Raw genomic sequence first — 12,818 nt, forward strand, 5'->3', positions numbered from 1 at the left:
TGAAGCCGTGAGATCGTGACCCAAGTCGAAACCAAGAATCCCACGCTTAACCACCTGAGCCACCCAGGCTCACCCATTTAGTACATTTTTAAAGTAATTATAACTATAAACCGACCACTTGTTTTCAATCAATCAACTGCACAACCACATCACCGTAAAACCACAGAGATAAAACGTTCCTCTCACAGAGTCATTAAAGAGTTTAGAGAAATAAAATGAAGTCATTTATGTAAAAGAACTTTAACAATAAATAGCACCCACCATAAAAATCAATTGGCCTCTTTTTAAAAAATGTACCTGTTAAAGAACGTAAAAAGGTCTTGTATTCAGCACCATTGTTGCCGAACCAAAGCTTCTATTATATTCATCTGGCAAAAAGGAGAAAAGAAAACCTACAGCTTTTTTCTACAATGTATGATTTGCTATTTTTAAAGAGCCACGGGGGGAGGGGGAGATAGCCCTCTAAATGGTACTTACAAATTCTTCTTCTGTAATATCTGGTGGCTCTGAAACAAGATAAAATATGGCATTATCTCACTCAAATCTGATTTCCTTTTAAAGTAAATGAAATAATTTGAGACGGCACCTAGGCCTGCTTTCTACGTGGGCAAGCTCAGTAAAATGTTGGCCCTCTCTTCATTCTTTGCACATGGATTGAATTTTAAGTTGGAATTCAAGGTGGAAGTGGGGAGGAAAGGCCTCTGGAATCCAGCTTGGTCACTAATTCACTGTGACCCTGGGGTTAACCTTGTAGGCTTCCATTATTCCAGCTGCAAAACGGAGAATTAAGGAAGACAAAATAAGACGGTGCGAACGAGGCGATGCAAACGGGGGTCGGGGCTGGGGGGGGGTGGGGGGGGGTGAGGAAGTTCGTAATAAAATGCCATGAGAGGCGCAGTGGAGCCAGGTTTTCTAAAGCGCGGACGGTGGGGGGCGCCCGGGCGAGGAGAGGTCAAGTCCGGAGGCGGGTGTGTGGTCCCCGCCGCCGCACCTACCCGCGGTGAGCCGCTTCTCCGGCATGCCGCCGCCGTTGCCCGCGCCCGGCGCCCGCGCGGGGCCCTCAGGGCGCCACCGCCGGGCAGCGCCCGTCTCTCCCCGGGAGAGGGAGCCGGACGGGAGCGGACGCCGACGCAGAGCGGACGCCGACGCAGAGCGGCGCGCGTGGCCCCCGCCGCGGCTGAGTTGCTATGGAGCTGACACAATGCGGGCCGCCGCAGCCCGTCCTCCTCCCGGGCAGGGGGCGGGCGCCGCCGCCAGGGGCTGGGGGACCCCGCGCAGAGTCCCAACTCGCCGGGCCTCGTTCCTGTGGGGACCGCGACTCGGGCCTGGTCCCTCGAGCAAAATCCCGGCCGCCCCGTCCAGGAAATTTGGTGTCTCCTAGTGAGAAAGGGACCCGCGGGCGAGTGGGGGCGGGAGAGCGGCCCTGATGGGCTGGTCCTGAGAAAAGGAGGCAGAAAGGGGAGTCGGGCCCCAGGAGTTTTCTTGATACTGAAGGAGGGCAGAGCCACACACAGTGCCTGAGCTCACCCTCACTGTGAAAATGCACATATTCGTGCGCTGTGGGAACCAGATCTGCCCCACATTTTTTTGCTCCAGTCGGTTACGACTGCTGCGTTTTCAAGATATCATCTAAGCTTTAAAAATTACCCGAGGAGGCTGTGACGACAATAAATTGAGTATGCCCATAGTGTGTATTCCAGAGAGTTTAAAAGTGAAATTCGAAAAAAAGAAAAACGGTACTTCTAATTAGGATTAGGCGGAGGAGGGGGAGGAGATTTTTAGAAAAGTCATGTCAACTCACATTTCCCAACTAACCAGATTTCCACCTCAGGCTCCCTCTGAGCCTAAGAACCCTAAATCCAATTCCTTGCTGTACATTACTCAGTGGTAGCTCTTCCTTGGATGCTTCCTAATCAACATATCCAAAAGGATATGTACATTTTCCATATTCATTATCTTTGAATTTCATCTTTCTAGGTAAATCCCATGTTCAGTAAGTGGTACCTTCATCTTCCAAGGGACTCAAGCCAGAAACCCCGTACTAAGCCAAGTCTACATTGAAGCATTTCTGGAATCCAGAGTCTTCTCTCCACTCCCATGAACAACAATTGCCTTAGCACAGGCCCCCGTTTGGAGTGTTGTAAAAACTTCCTAACTTGTCCCTTGTCCACTGTTTGCTTCCAGAGGAGTTCCCCGTAAATCCCTTCCCCATGCTGAAAGCCAAGCAATCTAAATGCAAATATGACCTATCTAAACCTTCAGTGGCTCCACATTTGCCTCCTAAGGCGGTATGGAGGACATCCAAAGCCTGCCAGGGTCCTACAAGTATGCGAATGCTTAAGGAAGCAAGGAGTCAGACAATGGATGCTTGTAAAGCAAGGAACCGTAACACCTGCCTAGCTATATTTATTCCCTTTTCAGTAGTACATAGGCAAAGAGAAAAAACTGTAAACCACTACTTTGACCAACCAAACTCAGAGGGCCAAATGAAGTCAAGGGTGAATAAGTAAATAGAAAGGTAAAGGGAGGTGTGAGGCAAAAAATCATGGAAGGGTTTTGTCAGCCCTTGCAAGGACCCCAGCTTTCATTCTGTCAAAATGCAAACCATAGAAGTTTTAGGCGGAGAAGTATCATGATCGCATTTTTATGTAAAAGGATCACTCTGGGTGCTGTATAGAGAACGTACCTGAGCACAGGTAGAGGGGGACAGGGGCTGATGGTGGCTCAACCCACGGTGGTAGCAGTAACAGGTTTGAGAACTCAGATTCTGCATGTATTTTAAAGGTAGAGCCAAGCAGATTTCCTGACAAGTTGACTGTGGGAATGAAACAAAGGAAGTAGTTGAGAGTAACTCCAAGGATTCTGGCAGGAACAAACGGAAGGATAGAGGTGCCATCACTGAAGATGAGGAAAGCTGTGAGTGGACCACGTTGCGAGGGAGAGTTTAAGAAGTCTATGAGCCATCCAAGTGAAGATTTTGAACTTGCACTTGATATAGAAGCCCGAAATGTAGGAGATGTGAGTTTGAGAGCTGACATATAAATAGGCTTTTTAGGCATTTGACTGCGCTGTTTTTGCTGCTAGGGAAGCCCTTTGGCCTTTTTCAAGCAAAAATTTCTCATTCTCCAATAGTGAGCTTGAGTGTCATCTTCTCTAATGTGTACCTTCCCATGAATTCCTTTCACTGGCCTCTCCTATTGTTCCTGTATCCTTGGTAAAAAAAAAAAAAAAAACAAAAAAAACAAACTCATATCTCAAAAACATACTAATATTAAAATAATCTGTACAGAGAGGTGCACCCTCTACCTTCAGTGCCACCTAGCAGACAGTAAACTCCTGGGGATTGAAAGAGATACATCTTATTTCACCCCCAATCCCGACCTCCAACTCACTCTATTGAGTGCTTGCCACTTTGTAAATATTTGTTGAAATATCTTCTCTGCATTGTAGTTATTCTGCACTGTGCCCTGTTCACAGAAAAGATTTGTTTATCCCTGTTTCAGATAACCACACCAATGGGAGGTCAATTGTTGTTTTATCATCAAGTGTGGCTAACACTAATTGCACACTTACTATGGGCCTCTAACAATATCTGTAAGAGACCGGTATTATTCCCAACAGTTTAGGAAACTGAGTCTTCCAGAGGTGAGATAATTTGCTCAAAGACAAACAGCTTTAAAGTGTTCAAGCCGCAAGCTGATCCAGGTCTGATTCCAAAGTCTTGCTCTTTTACAACCATGCTATGTAGAGTTTCTTTCTAAAAATAATCTCATGAGATTTTAAAAACAACCCAAGAACGACAAAGACTGTAATTTGAACCCAAATGCATAGGTTGTCAGTTATTCTAACGTTTTGGTGATTTTATTTTTCTAACAGCTTTATTAGATGTGATTCATATATCATCCAATTCACCTATCTAAAGTGTATGCTTGAGGGGCACCTCAGTGGCCCAGTCAGTTAAGCATCTGACTCGTGATTTCAGCTCAGGACATGATCTCACGGTTCATGAGTTCAAGCCCCACATTGGGCTCTGCGCTGACAGTGAGGAGGCTACTTGGGAATTCTGTCTCCCTTACTCTCTGTCCTTTCCTTGCTCACTTGCTATCTCTCTTGAAACAAAAAAACAATAAAACTTTAATAAAATTTTATAAAAAATAAAGTATACACTTCAATGATTTTTAGTACATTCAAAGTTGTGCAACTATCAGCAGAATGAATTTTAGAACATTTTTATTACCTCAAAAAAGTCTCACACCCTTTAGCTATTATCCCCAATTCCTCCTTCCCCCACCCCTAAGCAACCAGTAAACTACCTTCTGTTTCTGTGTATTTTCCTATTCTAGACATTTCATATCAATGGAATCATACCATATGTTGGGCTTTCATGACTGGTTTCTTTCACTTAGCATAATGTTTCTAAGATCCATTCATATTGTGGCATGAATCAGTGCTTCATTCCTTGTTATTGCTGAATAATATTCCATTGTGCAGATATATCACAATTTGTCCATTCATCAGTTGGTAGACATTGGGTTGTTTCTACTTTTTGGCTATTATGAATGATGCTTCTATTAACAGTCATGTACAAGTTTTTGCGTGGACATATGTTTTCATTTCTCTTGAATATATACCTAGGAGTAGAATTGCTGGGTCAAAAGGTAATCCTGTGTTTGTTTGGCAACTCTTTGTAACTTTACTACCAGTAGTGGATTGAGGGTTCTGGTTTCACCGCATCCTCACTAATATTTGTTATCACCTTTTTTATTATAGCCATTCCACTGGGCGTGAAATGGTTGTTATCTCTTGGTAGGTTTGATTTGCATTACCCTGATGACTAGATTTTATTTATTTTAAAAATATTTTATTCTGTCTCTACTCCCCAAACTAGCTAGTTTTTCCAAAAAGGCCTTTTTCTACAACTAGTCTGTTTCACTGTTGAAAACCAATGCAGTCCCAAACCCAAAGTTTATAATGGGAATTATATCTACATAAATGGAATTAAGTTTCTGTTTACTCTGATTCTGCACATATTGTTAGCAAATTTGAAGGATGTGTTTGAGATGCCTTTACTTAAAAATAGACTTTGCGGGGGCACCTGTGTGGCTTAGTCGGTTGAGCATCCAACTTCGGCTCAAGTCATGATCTCGCGGTCTGTGGGTTCGAGCCCGACATCGGGCTCTGTGCTGACAGCTCAGAGCCTGGAGCCTGCTTCAGATTCTGTGTCTCCCTCTCTCTCTGTCCCTCCCCTGCTCATGCTCTGTCTCTCTCTCTGTCAAAAATAAATAAACATTAAAAAAATTTTTTTTGAAAAATAGACTTTGCAGTATACCTGTAATTCAATTTGGGGAACTCTGGAGAGCATCTCAATCTCCCTGTAAAACAGCTAAAATTGTAATGAGAAGCCAACATAACCATGGAACAGAAGTGATATCATGTTAAGCTGCTGTGGACAAAGAAAAATGATCAGGTTTCAAATATAAGGCCCAAACCAAATGTTTCAAGGGCTGACCTAAATTGCAAAGATTAATTTACATAAAGGCTACTCTGTAGCCTGCTCAGGGGGGAGAAGGTACAAGGATTTATTCAGTGATTTTCCCAAGTACTGCTGGAGAGATGTGCTAGGATGTGTATGTGTATGTGTATATATATCTCCCTGACAATCAAAAGTAAACTTTCAGGCATCCTAGCTGTTTAATGATTTAGAAGTACTACTCCTTTCTTGAGTTTGGTGTGGTTAGGTCCCACTTAAGCCAATCCTAAACTTTGTTGAATGTGAACAGGAATAGCACCAAAGGCTAAAATTTGTATTATCACTGTGATTTTAATTCTTAATAGTAATGAGATTTTTTTTTTAAATAGCTGAGAGTCTGAATATACAAATGGACAATGACCAGACCATATATGCCAATAGAACTCTGACTCAAACCCCTGCAGCAACCAGTCTTAGAAACCAGATAACAACCTCTGCAGCAGTAGACCCAGAATGGTAAAGACTTGGTCAGTAACTGTCAGTTTCCCTAATTTTTGTCCCTATTTCCAATTAAGAACCAACCAGAGAAAACCAAGTATGCTTTCCAAACCAATCACATAGGATGCCCTCAAGATTCCAGCTAAGCTTGCTTCCCTCTCCCCTGTGCCAACAACCTCCAGTCAGAGCATACCTGAAGTCTTCCCCTTTTTTCACTGTATAGCTTTCCCCCTCTCTTGCTTGCCTTTGAGTCTCTACCAAATGCGTGTGATGGTGGCTGACTCCTTTGCCATATATGTAAGCTCTGAATAAATACCATTTGCTTGTTCTTATTTGGATTGTTTTCATTTATTTCCACATGGCTAAACCATATTTTTAATTTTTATACACAAATGAATCAAAATGACAGAACAGTGCAGTAGATGTTTTCCCAGGCAGCTGGAGGGCAACATCTAATAACTTATGATACCAACCCCCACGGCAGTCCCTAAAGTAACTGCTGTTGTGGCAAGGAGATCAGAAACACAAATTATAAAATTTATATTTTGTTTTTATTTATATTCTTTTTGATAATAATTACCTTTCCTTGGGGCGCCTGGGTGGCTCAGTCGGTTAAGCGGCCGACTTCGGCTCAGGTCATGATCTCGAGGTCCGTGAGTTCAAGCCCCACGTCGGGCTCTGTGCTGACAGCCCAGAGCCTGGAGCCTTTTTCAGATTCTGTGTCTCCCTCTCTCTGACCCTCCCCCATTCATGCTGTCTCTTTCTGCCTCAAAAATAAAATAAATGTTAAAAAAAAAATTTTTTTTTAAATAATTACCTTTCCTTTTTATGACATTACATATCTATATTAGATAACAACTATATATCCGTATCACGTTTAACTGGAAAACAGCGTTGTTTTTCTATTTCTTAACAGTTCATGATTTTTCGAAGAAGAAATATAATTAGTTTAATACTAGGCAATTTATTAACTTATCCAAGATAACTACCATCTGGACTTGCTGGTTTAGATTTATTATAATTATCAATATATTCCATTACATTACTTTGCTTCTTGCACAGACTGATGAGATCATTCAATTTTTAACCCTTTCCCAGTTAAAGTTTTAAACTCTAATATTGCTCTAGGCTATTGTAGTTTTTACAAACAGAGGATATAGTTGACACTTGAACAACATGGGGGTTAGGGAAACCAACCCCCTGCACAGTTGAAAATCCATGCATATCTTCTGACCCCCCCAAACTTAACTCCTAATAGCCTACTGTTGATCAGAAGCCTTACCGAAAATATCAAAAGTCAGACAACACGTATTTTGTATATGTATTATATAATGTATTCTTACAATAAAGTAAGCTAGGGAGAAAGTATTAAAATCCTGAGAAAGAAAATACACTGGGGTGCCTGTGTGGCTCAGTTAAGCATCTGACTTCGGCTCAGGTCATGATCTCCTGGTTCATGGGCTCGAGCCCTCATATGACTCTGTGCTGACAGCTCAGAGCCTGGAGCCTGCTTCAGATTCTGTGTCTCCTTCTCTCTCTGCCCCTCCCCCACTCACACTCTATCTCTGTCTCTCTCTCTCTCAAAAATAAACATTAAAAAAGAAAGAAAGAAAATACACTGACAGTACTCTACTGTATCGAAAAAAATCTACATACCTACATATAAGTAGACCCAGTCAGCTTAAATCCATGTTGTTGAAGGGTCGACTGTACTTGAAAGTTGCTTAGAGAGTAGATCTTAAATGTTCTCATCACAGAAAAAATGTTAACTACGTGATGGGATGAAGGTGTTAGCTAATACGATTGTGGTGATCATTGTGCGATATAAAAGTGTATCAAATGTTGTACACCTTAAATATGCACAATGCTTTATGTCAATATCTCAATTAAGCTGGAAAAAAGGGAATATTACTTTTCTTCTTTTATTTTAATATTAGTACAATGTCTTGAATATATATTTCCCTCTTTTAAAAATTTTTTAAATATTTATTTTTGAGAGAGAGAGAGAGAGAGACAGAGCGTGAGCAAGAGAGGGGCAGAGAGAGAGGGAGACACAGAATCCGAAGCAGACTCTAGGCTCTGAGCTGTCAGCACAGAGCCTGATGCGGGGCTGGAACTCACGAACCAGGAGATCATGACCTGAGCCAAAGTCAGACTGTGCCACCCAGGCGCCTTAACCGACTGTGCCACCCAGGCGCCCCAACGTATTTCCCTCTTTTGGTACCAACGCAAAAATATCTCGGCTGCCCTAGTGCATAAAAATGTGAACATCATGTTGTTTGCTTTCTGCATGTGTAGTTTTTTACCACTTAATTCTAAAATGATGCATATTTCACCTCCAAAGGCCAATATCTTCTACCCCTAAACACCTAATGTGTGTATACACACACATTTTAATTCAGCAAATGATTATCATATGGTTCATTATCATATCATGTGACAATCATTATTAATACAACAATTAATGTTTGCTCCATCAACTATCATGCACAAGACATTCTGCTAAAGGAGGTGGAGGGGTGAGTAAAACAGTTGTACTCTTAAGGAACTGTTGCTAACGGTAGAAAACTACAAGAATTTAATACAAATTAAGACATGCCAGAAACACTACAACAAAGGTATAAATAAACACTAGATTCAAAGAAGGTAAAAATTTCATCTTGTTAGAGAGATCGTTGAAAATGACTGGTGGAAAGAAACTCAGGATTAGCTGGATTTGATGGGATTTGGTATAGCAAGGGAGAGGGGAAGTGGCAAAAAGCAGAGGGGAGATTTAGGAAACCGTAGGAGTCTAGTTTGGCTGGAACAAAGTGTATAGAGTGGAATAGTGAGAGAGATTGCTAGAAAGTTAGGACCATTAGGAGATCCTGAGTTCAGCTACATTTTTAATAGGAAGCAACATAATTGGAGCCACATTTCAGTACAAATTACCTGGCAATGGCTATTTAGGACAGATTTAGATGGGGAGGAAGTAAAAGCAAAGAGACCTGTTAGGAAGCATTTAGAGAAACTAGGTAAGCTGTGATTAGGACCTGAACCAAGCAAGCTCCACCTTCCTGCAGAAATGAGAATACCAGAGGGAAATAATTGGTAGCACACCACTGTTCAAACCAGGACTCACCATCATGGCTCTACTGCTCCTTCCACTCCTCTGGCTCCACTGTCCATGATGAGGGAGCCAGGAGGGCAGAGCCATTGGGCAAGTAAGTACAGATGGCCAAGGCAAAGACCCAGCCGCTAACAAGGTGTTCTAAGTCATCCCAGAAAACAGTGCACTCTTGCAATCCAGCTAAAATATTTTAATTAGCAACTCTGAGTAATAACTATTACCTAAATTTATTATACATGCATTTTTAAAGTTAAGTCAAGGAACATTTCCCCATCTGGCAATGTCACATTACATCAACGTGAAATACATGAAAGTGAAATGAACTTTTTTGAAGGAGACCCAAAATCACCATAAATGAGTCTTTGGTGCCCCCTTGTGGAATGTTTAGTGTGAGCTTTGAAGTAAGTTACCTTCCACACAGAAACAGTAATGGGTTATTTCCATCTTTTAAGACATTTAAAGTACTTTCTATATAGGCTACATTATTTTTAAGAGACACAACTTAAAATAAGGCCATATAGGGGTGCCTAAGTGGTTCAGTCGGTTAAGCGTCCGACTTGATTCCAGCTCAGACGGTGATCTCACTGCTCGAGGGTTGGAGCCCACATCAGGCTGTTCATTGAAGGTGCAGAGCCTGCTTGGGATTCTCTCTCTCCCTCTCTCTCTGCCCCTCCCCTGCGTGCATGCACTCTTTGTCACTCAAAAATAAACAAACATTAAAAAGTAACTTGAACTAAGGCCATATAAATAACCTAATTCAAACAAGAAACATAAAAGATCATATGTTGAAAATGTCCAGTACATTTTTGTCCTAAATTTACCACTATTTGTGTGTGTGTGTGTGTGTGTGTGTGTGTGTGTGTGTGAATCATAAATTAAGAAAAAGTAATGGAAAAACTTAGCTTTATACAGGGCTAGGTAAGTACCAAAACTGTTTTCTCAATAGCACTTCTACCCTTGACTTTATTTATTAAAGTATTTAAATAGCTGGAATAATTCTTAACATCCATATTTATGCCCATAGAAATGTTAGTGCAAAATGATCAGATAACTCTTAAAATGTTGTTTCTCCTTATATCACTTACCATAAGTTTCTGACCATTTGTTTTCCAAACCAGGGGATCAGAAATAAGAAAGTCCTCTCTTTACTGGAAATAGGTAGAAGCCAAAAAGAAAAATAATATTCCTGTCCATTGGCTAACAACGCTGTCAAGGGGGCAGACCATTGTGGGAAAAGATTGTTTCTTATCCTAAGTCAGTAGAAGGTAAAGTATTTGTTGGTTTTCCCCAGATTTAACACGCATTTTTCCCTTATGTCCTTATTAAGCAGAAAAAAATTTAAAAATAAAGTGCCATTTTTAATCATCTATCTTGTTTTGCAATCTTTTGGGGAACACAGAATAGACCTATCAATAATCATTTGGTGAAATTTTGTTACTTTCACTCAATAATCAAAATGTGTAAGAATATAGTAATTACTGGAATGTGTTAATACTTATTTTCATGCCTTGTGTCTTTAGATTGCAAAGACCTTAGACTGGAACAGTAGCTTTTCTCTGGAACTGAGTTCTCAGATAATAGTATATTCATGTGGTTCATTTAGTTTTCCAAATTATAAAGTTGCAAGGAACTACCAAGATAAGGAACTACTTCATTCAGGCAGAGTTGTTTTTAAATTAGAATTTTTCCCCCAATATGCCAATAGACTTTTCTCTTTTTTAAAGCTTATTTATTAGTAAATAAATATTTATTATTTTCTATAGAGAGGGAGAGAGAGAATTCCAAGCAGGTTCAGCGCTGCCAAAGCAGAGCCCAATATGTGGCTTGAACTCATGAACCATGAGACCATGACCTGACCGAAACCAAGAGTCAGGCGCTTAACCGACTGAGCCACCGAGATGCCACTAGATTTTTCTTTAATGGCAAAACAATCTTCCTTTTAAGACACGGTAATTATATGCATATTGAATTTATCACCGGGATCCTGCAAAGAGTTTTGTCATGTAAAAGTGACAGACTCCCTCTGGTGGAATCTCCACTTGTTGCCTGTGTGATCTTAGATTATTCAACCTACTTCTTGGTTTACCTGATATATATAAAAACATAAGATAATAACTGCCTTATAGAGTCACTGTGAAGAATAAATGAATTAACACATGTAAGGGATTTAGAACAGTCCCTATACGTAGTAAATGCTCAATTTAGGATTGAATTTTTTTTTCCAAGCAGACATCTTTTACAAGCAAGTTAGAGGTTGACTTTATAGTTTCATTTAGCATAATGCTAATGCTATCAAGATCATATATTCTATCCTCATAAATGGTATCTTGTCTTATTCTATTCATATTTAGCCAAATGTGTAGCTATACAAATTAGTACAACACTTTTAAAGAGTTTCAACACTGATTTCATCATACACCATTTATTTTCATTTCTCTCATTTATAGATAGAAGAAATGGGTTCAGAACCAATAAGTAACTTGCAGAAGGGCACAGCTAGTAAGTAGTTCAGGATATCCACTCAGGCTTTTTGACTCCTAACCTAGCACTCCTATTACATTTAAGAAAAGTAGCTTTAAAAAATGAGTAAACCAAACAAATCCACTGATTACATGTTTGAAGCTACTTAAGAAATCATTTAGATCCCACTTTATTGTATAATGAAGCACTAATCACTAAGATCAAATATTAAGAGATTACCAGATCAGTAGGATAGAGTTGTAATGATTTACTTGATAAAAGTTACTAGTGGCACTAAAAAAATCTACTCGTTCAATAAATATTTATGGAGCACCTTCTATTTGCCTGGCACTAGGCAAGGTCCTAGGGCTGTAATAGTATTTAAATCAAACATGATATAGTCCAGGTCTTCACAGAGTTTATAATCTGATGCAGAAAGAAAATTAAACAAATCGTTTGAATAAAGTACTCTAAGTACCATCCTATACAGAGGAAGTACAGGATGCTATGGCAGACACCGTAGGGTAACTGCTCCAGTGGGTTTCTGTAATACATAATAATTTACAATAATTAGCGTGGTGGTGATTATTTTTTGGATAGTTAGAGCCTTTGTTTAATAAAGTTATTCAGGAATACTACATGATTTTCTTCCACTTAACCTACCCCTTAACCTCATTACAAATATTAAACCTACCAATAAAAAGCTTATCTTTTGAATTCCTACCCTGATCTTTTTTTTCTTAAGAATTGTTATTATAAAATCATTAAAATATGTGGTACTAAGTCCTTACATTATTTTCCTCATAACTACTTGACCATGATACTCAAATCCCAATTGAAACCAGAGATATAAAAAATTTGAAACTTCATTGCTACCAGTACCTGTAGTAGACAAAAATACATGTAGATTATTGATTTCTAAAACTAAATGTGGTAAAAATCTATGTTTTCAAAAGCAGAGTAAGATAAAATATTACACTTCAGTAGGCTGGGCAGCCACAAGACCACAAAGGTGATCCCATGGAGAGGGCAATGTAATTGCAACACATAAGACAACTACAAAGTGCTTCCTAATGGACAGGAACTAGGATTCCAGATTCTTACACTGCACTACTTACAATTTCAAGGATAAAGAGGCAAAAGAAATGCTTATCCTTCCTTTTTCATTATTCTGTGATAAAATAATAAAAATCAGTAAGATATGGGAAAATAAACTTTTAAAATTATATAGAATAGAAAATCTTGCATTTCAGCTTTTAAAAACATATCATAAGATTGGAT

The 12,818-nt window shown here is 39.8% G+C and overlaps 1 protein-coding gene across 11 annotated transcripts in view; it reads right to left on the reverse strand.

Annotated features, from left to right (window-relative positions):
- Nucleotides 1–1,125, reverse strand: part of RGS22 (regulator of G protein signaling 22) — a 141,853-nt gene extending 140,728 nt beyond the window's left edge. For all 11 annotated transcript variants that reach the window (XM_053896495.1, XM_019467995.2, XM_053896497.1 and 8 more), the window contains exons 1-2: nucleotides 996–1,125; nucleotides 478–506 (exon numbers count right to left, since the gene is read on the reverse strand). In XM_053896495.1, the coding sequence (XP_053752470.1) occupies nucleotides 478–506; nucleotides 996–1,020 (54 nt within the window). In that variant the 5' untranslated portion in view covers nucleotides 1,021–1,125. The remainder of the gene's footprint in view (nucleotides 1–477; nucleotides 507–995) is intronic.
- Between the last annotated feature and the right edge of the window lie 11,693 nt (nucleotides 1,126–12,818).

This window comes from Panthera pardus, unplaced genomic scaffold, assembly GCF_024362965.1.
Source record: "Panthera pardus isolate Hobbes unplaced genomic scaffold, ASM2436296v1 HiC_scaffold_7, whole genome shotgun sequence".
NCBI lineage: Eukaryota > Metazoa > Chordata > Mammalia > Carnivora > Felidae > Panthera > Panthera pardus.